The sequence below is a fragment of the Pangasianodon hypophthalmus genome, chromosome 17, assembly GCF_027358585.1.
Source record: "Pangasianodon hypophthalmus isolate fPanHyp1 chromosome 17, fPanHyp1.pri, whole genome shotgun sequence".
Lineage (NCBI taxonomy): Eukaryota > Metazoa > Chordata > Actinopteri > Siluriformes > Pangasiidae > Pangasianodon > Pangasianodon hypophthalmus.
Genome location: NC_069726.1, coordinates 18,601,257 through 18,612,448, shown reverse-complemented (window position 1 = coordinate 18,612,448; position 11,192 = coordinate 18,601,257). Strand labels below are relative to the sequence as shown.

Here is an 11,192-nt window from a genome sequence, read left to right as displayed (position 1 = left end):
TATGGTGCTTGCTGTTATATTTATTTGCTGCTATACTTATTGCTGTTACTCAGCAGTTTACAGTTTACAGCCCATGTTCTGTGTATTTATTGTTCTATGTGTACTATGTGTTCTCTGTGTATTTTTTGTCCTGCACTCGTCTCATACTGTTGTGTATTTTCACTTTCTATAGTCTTGCGTACTGTTATGTGTTGCACCATGGTGCTGGAGAAACAACATTTAGTTCCAACGTATACAAACTATATAGATTAATGACAGTAAAAACCCATTTGACTTGATTTTGTTGCACCAAAACTAAATTAGGGGTTTCACAGAAACCGGGGAGAATATTTATGGAAGCACAACTTTTTTATTTCTAAATAATTTTGCAGATTATATTGATCTCCCCAGTTATTTTGTGACATATAATCCCAGTTCATTTCAAGGTTGTAATACTATAAAATATGGAAAAGTGTAAGGGATTAAATATTATGCAAGGCATTATAAATATGCCACTGCAGTTTACAACTAAAAAGACATAAACATATTGATCAGTTTCTCCCCTTTTCTAATATGCTAATAATGTTCTTGCTGCATTTAAGCAAGCCTATTAAAATTGTAGTAACTCCCACACTGGACGTTATAAGCCATTTTCAACCAAGATTAAATGCTGTAAAGTGTGTCTTTGCATTTGGAAAGGTAGGTTTTCTAGACAGGTCAATCACTGAGTGAGCCAAGATACTCAATAATTTTACCATCTAATTTAGTCCTAAACTATAATTAACCTATGCTTTAAAATTATTATGACTGATGTATTGTATATGAAGTTGACTGAAGCTGGATCTCTTCCAGATTTTCTGTAAATGTTTAAAATGCATTAGTTCATACATACAACCTTTAAATTAGCATGTCATTGAGCAGAAGAGGAACAAACAACTCACTTAAAAGGGAACTACTGACCTCTCTTGGTTAAACTTGGTTACTGATTTTACAGGAAGTGGAACTGATTTTGGTTATGCTCCACACTGTACATACTGTATTTCTTCACATTTTCACTTTTTGCAAAGATTTTGCTGAGATGCTCCATATTGCTTCTTATTTACACTGACCTAAAGCCAAACAGGACGTTTTCTTGTATTATTATCCTTCACGTTATCTGCTTAAATCAGTGCCATAATTGTCATCTTTTGCTAGAGGAGCAGCACGATGAGCAGCAATGATACAGGAAGAACAACCAAGTGTGTCATCATTATGGTTATCAGGCCCTCTCTCTTGAGCACCCACTCATTAGCTCTTACCCACTTCAGCAACCTTTCATTAGCCCTTTGTGTGAGCAGCAAAACCAAACAAGAGCCCTTTAGCAACGTCATGCACCTTTCAGAGGGTGACATCCTCTGTTCATGAAAACAAACCTGTTATAGAGAAAAACAAAATTTAAAACACAACCAAACCACAGTGTGGCAAGGAACTGTTTTTCTACAGTCCCTTACAAGTGACAACACCACAGAAATGAAGATGATATCCTGTGTTCATTCATTCATTCATTCATTTTCAGTAATTATCCTGATTAGGGTTGCGGTGGATCTGGAGCTTATCCTGGAACATGAAGTGCGAGGCACGAACACACCTTGAATGGGATGCCAGTCCATCACAGGGCTCCATGCACACACATCCACCTACACATTCACACCTAGAAGGTGGGAGGAAACCTTTATGGACAGATGGAGAACCTGCACAGAAACTCACATGTGTACAGAAATGTCAAGAAAATGTGAGGCTGCCTGCCACGCCTCCACACTGCCCACATCCTGTGTTTTAAACAGGAAATGCGTACAAAATTACATTCATTTAGGTAAACAGATTTACAGTCCTACAGCCATTTTTTATAGTCTAATGTCTCAATTGCTGTTTAGAACAGTTCAGAATAAAAAAATACATATGGCAGCATAGGAAAACCTATGCAGCTGAATTCTCACAAACAGCCAAAGAAGATGAAAAATCAGGTTTTGGCCAAAATTGCATTTTATATTTCACCAAAGAGATGTGTTCTTATTTACTTTTTAGCCTTGTGTTAGCTGTCTGCCCACAAAGATCATGTCGGGTAAGGAGCCAGTTTAACAAGCATGGTGGTAAAACCTTGCTAGCTAAGTGTGATTTCCTCACACAGTGAATGTCAGGCTTTGATCCAAGTTGTTGGAGAGCTATGTGTCAATGTCTAACAGATATACGCCTAATCAGTTCTGTTTGTAATCAGTTGTTAACAGTCAATATATCCACGATGCTTCTGTGCTGCAATCACCCTTTTTGCTTTTGGGTGTAACCAGAATTTAAAATGCTAAAATGTTACTTGTGTTTGAGATACATGCAAAAGGAAAACACATTTCAATTCAGGAAAATGCATAATTATATATAGTAGAAAATGTTGAAATTTTACCATATGAAGGGTTTTCTCAGGCCATCACACATATACTGCCACACTGTATGACATTTTGCCTAAGCTACAAGGCCCTGTTAACAAATTATTGTGGTCTAACACGGAGCCCAAAATGAGGTCACAAACACAAGCAGGAAGGAGATTTGGCAACAGCCTAGTTTTAGTGGTGAGGGGAACACAATCTCAAAACACTTTCATCTCAACTAAAATATTTGTTCTCTTACACTTCTAAGCTAATGTAGTAATATAACAACCAATATCGTGTCAATCAAACAGCCAGATGTTGTGACTCCATCTCCTCCTCTGGCTTAGTGCTTTATTTTGGGCTCTAATTACAGCCTTGACCATTTCCATGCATAATTGCATGCTACCCATTAATAACTATTATTATATTGGCAAGTGAATAAAACTCTGATCTGTTAGTTATTTTAAAGGCGTAAAAAGGTTCTCAAATGCTGAATAACACTGGCCACAGACTGTCATAAACTGAATGTTGGGAGGGAAAATATAAGGGTTAATCATTATGACTGCCATGATACCATGCTGAGAATGAATAATGACTGATGGCTGTTTGAGTTGGATTTCAGAGAGAAAAGTTCAGGAAATGAGGTTTAATTAATAAGGTACAGAAAGTGTATTCAAAGTAACATATCAGAGATATACAAACATTAAAACACAGATAACATAGTGATTGGAGGTGGACAATATGGCCACACAACCATACTTGAAAGCATATGTATCACATTATTTTGTTTTTCTGAGGTTTGTTACCAGCAAAACAGTGGTAGTACATTAAAATACAATTTTATCATTTACAAAAATGAAGTCGTTAACAAGAGGTTAGATGGACAAAACAAACTATAATCCAACTGGGGAAAAGGTCTTCTTACTATAACTGTGACATTGACCAGAAGTAGAAGTATTTATATCTGGGCTACTTATACTGTATCATAACAATTTATTGTAATATCATTATCATATAATCCTACACGGACAGTTTTGCTTAAGTTTAACATAAGTCTATAGTCATTATTCAAAAGCCTTTTCAGTTGCACTACTAGAAACCAAAACAATTCCTTATAGAAGACTTATAGCATGTTTGTAAATGTCCAAAAGTGTCTATAAATTAATATTTAAGTTATAACAGAAACAATATTCCTCATTTCACTGAACTTGTATATACCTACATCTATCTACCATTTAATATCTAATACTTCAGCTACCTTAAGTGTGTATCTTTGATCATCTATCACATAAAATGACTAATTTGTAAGAATATCACATTACCAGGCCTATGTAACTTGTTCAGGCTATCAGATCATGAGTTCACTGAAAGAGCTTATGATGATCATCAGATTAGTCACTGTGTACTTGTTCAAAGCCACAGCAGGCCTCCAATCATCCAAATCCTGCCCTCTGAAAAGGATCAATAGTAAAACATCTTCTAAAGTGGCACTTAGCCATCAAACATGGGGTTGAAGAAATTGCCCACTGATCCTTGTTCTGTGTCATCCAGGAGACGGCCATAGGAAGGACGCCTGTCACACACACAGGCACCACAGGTTAATCAGTGACTTCATAACCCAGTTATTCTTTGTTGTCTTGCTATATATAGAACCAAGACTTGATTTTATGATTTGCAACTGAATGTAAAAATGTAATAAAATGTAATCAAAACAACACTACAGTAACTACAGGTACTGTAGTCGATACTACATTATATCACACCTATACTTTCAGTTATCTGACCATTCAGGTCAGAAACCACTTTATTTACTTACTTTATTTTGACGTAGTACGCTCCGCCCAGTACAAATATCACAAAGACAATGAACCCTATGACGATGGCAGCGATGCTCACTGTGAAGGAAGCACAGTCTCTTAAAATGGTCAGCATTACTCCCAGTAGTACACACTGGTCAGTTACCCGGGTAGACTTTTTAATTCATTAATTACAATACAAACAACTATCTGGGGGATTTATTTCTTTATTTCTTTATTTCTTTTTTGATATGGGTTATATTAAGCAAGTGTGTAAATAATGTTATACCACTCAATTCTGATTGGTCAGATGGTGATGATTAATTTTCTGTAACAGCAGCTCTGACAATAGTGTTAATTGCAAGGTAAATTACAGGTTTAGATTATTACTATTACTACTACTACTACTACTACTACTGCTGCTACTACTACTACTACTAATAATAATAATAGCGCATTCTAATACATTATTGCTTCTATAGTAAAAGTTAATTCATAAGGACCTGTACAGTGGATGCTGAGCCTAATAATAAACAGGTTAAAAAATAACAATGTTATTTAGAAAAAAAAAATGCATTATCGTTTTATGCTTAGGGCAAGGGTTAAGAGTGAGGAACAACTTTTACACCCTGTAAAACTGGACTTTGCACTTTTGAATACTGGCAGTGGATGAGGAAGTCTCCTATTTATTTCAACTAAAACGGAATTGTTCTAATTTGGTTCTTTAAACATTTGGGCTGTAAATAATATTTTGAACAATCTAATATGAAAGCTGATCCAGTGTAACATACTGTAGCTATGTTGAATCTGACCAGTAATGGCTATGGGATGTGTATTCATCTTTTCATGGTCAGGTGAGTTGTAAAGAAGTCACACACATACAAGAAATGCTGTGTGACACACACACACACACACACACACACACACACACATATATATATATATATATATATATATAAATATAAAATATACATATATGTGTGTGTATGTATGTATATAAATTAGGTAATAAATTTATATCATTTGACCTTTGAGATCATAAGATCTGACTGACTCAGTGGATGAACTGATAAGTTAAATCAAATCACACAGTTATCCATGATAACTATGACAAAGCTTTCTGGTAAGTCATCAAATTACAGGAACCAGATATGAAGCTGCGCAATCTAAAATATGTCTTACCTGAACTCAGGGCCCTGACAGGATTGGCACCGCTTGAGACATTTGATGTACTGGACTGCACTGTGGATGATACTGGTTTTCCTGTTGAATGTGATAGCGTTGTTGCCAGATTGGTTGGACTGGAGGACGGGGGTTTCACTGAAGAAGTGATGGATGTTGAACTAGAACTCACTATTGTTGTAGTTGAATGAATAGATGATGTTGAGGGATAGGTAGGGATTTCTGTTGGCATGGTGGAGGTAGCATTGATGGTGGAGTCCGTGTTGTTGGTGACTGTGGAGGTGTTGTTGGTGACTGTGGAGGTGTTGGTGGTGGCTGTGGCGGTGTTGGTGGTGGCTGTGGAGGTGTTGGTGGTGGCTGTTGAGGTGTTGGTGGTGGCTGTTGAGGTGTTGATGGTGGCTGTGGTGGTGTTGGTGGTGGTCATATGTTCAGTTGGTTTGGTGGACACTTCCATCGACGTGTTTGGACTTGTAGCTTGCGTCATGTTTGATTCAACAGTTGTCACATTAGTGGTGTAGTTAATAGTGCTAGATGCTATGTCATTTGTGGTTTGAGTGGAGATTGAAGTTAAAGTTGTAATTGCACCGGTGGAAGTTGATGAAACTTTTTCCATGACTACACTTAGCATCAGACCTTAATAGAAGGAGATCATTAGAGTTACAGTTAAAAGCCAGTTTTTTGGCCTGCAGTGACCATTTTAAGATTAGTACATGTAACTCTGTATGAGATAATCCCAAAAATTTTTGGCTAAATTCAAACTGACTGTGATATAATGTGTTCTACATGTCAGATTACATGTGAAGATTCTCTAATTAAAGACATGCGATTAAATAAATACTGCAGTACATTCTTATAATGTCAGAATGATCAGGCATTCTTTAAAGTGAGCTTCAGGTAATAAGGATCTTTTTCTGTCCATTACCATGTATCATTTACTGTATGTGCCATAATTGCCACTATGGTATTTGTAGCTGTCCTGTGAGTTTCGCGTCATCCTATGCCCTTGTTGGATTGGTGGGTTTTAGATGAATGTCATAGCAGCGCTGACACTCTGATATTTTAATAAAAAATTTCAGACACAGCCAGAACTTCGTTGGCTGTCTTTGGTCGCAGTTGCACTGAATCAGATGCCGGTGAACATGTCACATTATGTGCTCTGACTGCTAATCTCAACTCATGTAGAAAGAATTCTTTAAAGATGTGTGATTTACATTATATACAAAGTTTGTGGACACCTGAACCTAAGATCACTACCATATGTGGATCTTCCCCAAACTGTTGCCAGAAAATTGTGTTCAATGTCTTTGTATACTGGAACTAAGGGGCCCAAACATGTTCCAAAATGACAATGCCCCTGTGCACAAAGTGAGGCCCATGAAGACATGGTTTGCCATGGTTAGAGTGGAAGAACTGCACAGCGGCCTGCACAGAGCTCAATCCCACTGAACAACTTTGAGACGAACTGGAACGCCGACTGCACCCCAGGCCTCCTCGCCCAACATCACTTCCTCACCTCACTAATGCTCTTGTGACTGAATGGTGAAATCCACACAGCCACACTCCAAAATCTAGTGGAAAGCCTTCCCAGAAGAGTGGAGGTTATTATAATAGCAAAGGGGGACTAAATCTGGAATGGGGTGCTCAAAAAGCACATACATGTGCTATGGTCAGGTGTCCACAAACTTCTGGCCATATAGTGTATATCTATAAAAGCAACACTGTGCTGAATATTGTACAGTATAGCCTAAACCTGGCTTAACACCACAAAAACAACACTGTTCCAACTGTTTATATCTGTAGCTCTCAGTGTGGGGTGTAGGAACCCCACTCTGTGAAACAGCTTGGTGTGTGATTTTTTTTTTTAAGATCCCAGAGAAGCACTATCAAAGTTGCTAATTTTTCTTTATAGGCAGTATTAGGTTATAGTTGTAAGGCTAATTAACTGCAAAATTGAATAGGTAAAGTCATAAAGTCAATAACCTATAAATGAGTATAATGAATATCAACTTGAACTTAATTGATATTTTAATAAAACTAGAAAAAGTGCTGTTACTCTGATACAAAGGTTTCATATCTCCATTCTAACATGGTGTAACCTTGGGTTTTGTGGGTTTAAGTTTCAGGAATAACTCCAATATCGCTCCAAAAAATAAATATGATGGTGTATTATTTGCCGAATGTGCCAGATATTTGAATAGCTGGATTATGTTAATAAATTTAGGGTGAATATTAGTAAAGTGGGATGCTTAAGTATATACCAGTGATGGAAATTTCTTACTTTCTTACTTAGTTCATCCTTGGGAGTTTTTTTCATTATATATAAGCGTTAAAGTTTTGTTTAAGATAAAAGGTTTTTATATTCAGGTATATTACAAGCCACATAAATCCTAATTAAATATGTTCATTAAATTGCTTGGATCTGTCCTGATTTTTAGAGTAGAGCAGAATAACATGAAAATATACGGAGTGTGATACCAGAAGTTCCTATAAGCACATCTCTGTGTTTGTTTGGTATTGATTTTTGCTTTAGAATAGTGTAAGGCAGATTTTAAGCTTTTTTATAAAGGCTTTCTGATAGATTATATGACACTGGCATGATGGTAAACAGTGACAGGAAGAAGTAGTGTTTTCAAGTTTCCCACTTTAGCTAAATTTACACTAATTTGTACTGCAATCACAAGGGATTCAAGACTGGTTTACTACTATGACTACCTCAATTTAAATGGTTCATGTTATTTACTATTTTGGATTATATAATCACAGCCTTTGTTAGTCAGTCAAAAAAGCCAATGCAAGACCTTTTATCAAGTTCACTTTGTCTATTGAGTCTAACATTTTCACTTTAACATGAACATTTTCATTACTCAATAAGCTCCAAACTGTAACGTTCTTAGGGACAATTTTATACCACAGTGTTCTGGTTCTTAATATCTAATATTTTGTCATTGTGAAGAAAAAAAACGTTAGCTTACCTGCTAAGAGAACAGACGCGAAGTTCATTTTTGCTGGTTTCGTTCTCGCGAGCGTGTCAGAGTGTAGAGCTCGTGCGGTTCACTGAAGCCCGCGCGCACACATGAAGGAGGAAACCGTTACTGAAGCAGTGAAGTTGTGGTTCCTGTTAACACCGTAATGGGCAGGTTTCCCTTTCGACACGCCTTTTATCATGTAAATCTTCCGTCATGTAGTGCACAGCACCACCTAATTATCTATAAAAACAAAGTTGCATTTGTCCATTCTCAGAAAAAGGGTACTAAAAGGTACTAACATTTCTCATTGGGGTGAAAGCCTCAAGTGTACACCTCTGGTACCATTAGCATCTTTTACTTTTAAAGCTTTACCTTTCATGCTTTACTCTAAAAACGAATTATGTTCTATTTATGAACCTTACATCATTTTAAAGACACACAGATACAAGATACAAAAGACAAAAGTAGCATCCCAGCAACATATAAATATATAATTTGGTAAGATATTTAGAATATGTTATTATAAGCTATATCTTGGTGCTGAATTGCTCTGCACTTGAGGGATTTGGTTCAGTACAGTGACCAGCCAGGGACCCCCTCAGTAAAGATTTATTTTATGAACATAATTCAATATATTCATATATATGGCCTTTTTTTGGAGCTTCACATTAGGTCCAACACATTAGGTCCATGCTGACATTATTTGTAGGCCAACTTGTTTTTGAGTTGGTGAGGTTTGGATAAAACCAATTGAATTCAAATGACCAATCAAACTGGCTAATTACAATAAGAACTCAATAATAAATATAACAACTTCATAACAGCCAGTGAGTGATTTTTGTCAATTTTGTTACAGTGGTGGAAATCACAACCCATCATTATAAAGTTGTTATTGATTTCTTATTGTTATTAGCTGTTAGGAGATCACAGTTCTGCAAGCACTTTTAAACATTACAGACTGCACCTTTAACCCTGAAAAATGCTGAAAAATGCAGATTGGTCTGACTAACTACCAGCTGGCAGAACACAGGCCCACCTGATTTCAAAAAAAAAAAAAAAAAAGGTAATCCACAGGTGTCAAATATACAGCCTGTGGGCCTGGACTGGCCTGATAATGTTTCTTATCCAGCCCAACAAATGAATTTAGATTCTGTGTTTTAAAATAAAAGTAGAGCAATAAACTCAGGGCCATAAACTTTGCTACTGACAAAATGTGCTAATGATATATTCATTAGAATTAAATTTCACGGGAATGTGGTGAATACTTATGCAATCACACATTCTTTATTTGTAGATTATTTTACAAACTATTTAGATCCTGATCACCTTTGGGACAAACTGGAACACTGTCTGCGCCCCAGGCCTCCTCACCTGACACCAGTGCCCAACCTCACTAATGATCTTGTGGCTGAATCTAGTGGAAAGCCTTCCCAGAAGAGTGGAGGTTATTATAACAGCAAAGGGGGACTAAATCTGGAATGGGGTGTTCAACAAGCACAAGGTCAGGTGTCCACATACTTTTTGTCATCTAGTATACCCTTCAGATAAATGCAGATAAATGAACACATTTAAGAGGAGTTGTTGATGTGTTATCATCTGCTAAACTGATTTTATTTTGTCCCACTTGACATTGGACTAAGTGTAATGTGGCCTGTCACCTAAGATGAGTTTGACACAGATGGTGTACAGAGGGCCCAGTTTAGGATTAATATAAACGTAATTGGAATGAATTTATTTATGAAATAAATTGAAAATCTTTATATGCAGACACAGACAATGTACAAATGTGTTTTTCATACTGAGTACATGATCAATCAGAAAAGGTTGGAAAAAAAAAACTTTTATAGGGCTAACTTTTTGCTGAAGTTTTATTTTCTTAAATTCAAAATGTCAAGGATCATCAAAACATATATCACATGCTTTAATATATAATAAGTATAAACATATCTAAATCACCTTTGCATCTTAAGTAATTGTAGAATAAAAAAAATTGATTGTCAAATACAGTAACTTCATTGTTGTGAAGGTGATAGCAGCTACTGTGTGTTATTGTGTTATATTGCTTCAGTCACCACAAGATGGAGGTAAAGCAAAGTGTTTGACCAGGAACTTCAGCGCTGAGCATCCAGTGTCAGTGCTGCATTCAGTTCTTCATCAGATATCAGTTTTCCCTAAAAAGAAATTGCAAAGATGAAAAATATTTATGCTATTTCAAATGACAAAATACCATGTATACAGTTGGCTTAGACTTAACTGCTGACAGGGTAATCAAGCTTATTAAGTTGTCATAGAGTTTGTTTTAAACTAAGGCGTTCATGATAAATTGCAGCATTAATGTGTTGTCAGAAATGCTGCTCTGGCCTGACCTGCTTAGCGAGGTAATAAAAACAGCATCCACAGCTCCACTGGAAACAGCAGCAAACATAAGCTTCATTTCCTGTAGCTTTTTAAAATCTATGCTTAAAAAAACAAGAAGAGAGTTTACTTTTGTAACTGATTCTGACAAATATTTACCTATCATTTGGCAGGTTAACAATTTGACAATTGATCAAAGGAACTTGTTAATTTATTAAGTGTAAGGAAGTAAATAAAGAAAGTCAGAAATCACTACTACTATGGTCACATTTATCAAACCACAGTTAAGAATAGAACGGTATACTTAATTGTGTATAAATGCATACGTTTGATTTTAATTTTTAGATTGAAGACTGAACTTAGGGCGTAGACTTTGCTTAAAAATATGTCTGATGATAAGAGCTTTCTATTTGCTTTTTGAAACCGTAACTATGAAGGCTTATATCTGTGTAGCACTACAGTAGGCAGTGTTATCTCGGTAAGGAATCCTTATGAAATGATAGGCATGTCCGGTG

The 11,192-nt window shown here is 36.3% G+C and overlaps 1 protein-coding gene across 2 annotated transcripts; it reads right to left on the bottom strand.

Annotated features, from left to right (window-relative positions):
* Positions 1-3,009: 3,009 nt before the first annotated feature.
* Positions 3,010-8,462, bottom strand: parm1 (prostate androgen-regulated mucin-like protein 1). Of its 2 annotated transcripts, XM_026942575.3 has the most exons (4): positions 8,329-8,462; positions 5,357-5,989; positions 4,195-4,273; positions 3,010-3,951 (listed from the first exon to the last, which is right to left on the bottom strand). In XM_026942575.3, exons 1-4 carry the CDS (start codon positions 8,354-8,356, stop codon positions 3,870-3,872), a joined length of 822 nt encoding a protein of 273 aa, XP_026798376.2. In that variant the 5' UTR covers positions 8,357-8,462; the 3' UTR covers positions 3,010-3,869. The 2 variants fall into 2 exon arrangements, with proteins under 2 accessions (XP_026798376.2, XP_053097537.1); XM_053241562.1 differs by lacking the exon at positions 4,195-4,273.
* Between the last annotated feature and the right edge of the window lie 2,730 nt (positions 8,463-11,192).

Coding starts and splice junctions, on each gene's coding strand:
- parm1 (XM_026942575.3), bottom strand. CDS start 8,356: ATGAACTTCGCGTCTGTTCTCTTAGCAG. Junction 4,274..5,356: donor TGTCAGGGCCCTGAGTTCAG/GTAAGACATATT, acceptor CTTCCTTCACAG/TGAGCATCGCTGCCATCGTC. Junction 3,952..4,194: donor GCGTACTACGTCAAAATAAA/GTAAGTAAATAA, acceptor TGTGTGTGACAG/GCGTCCTTCCTATGGCCGTC.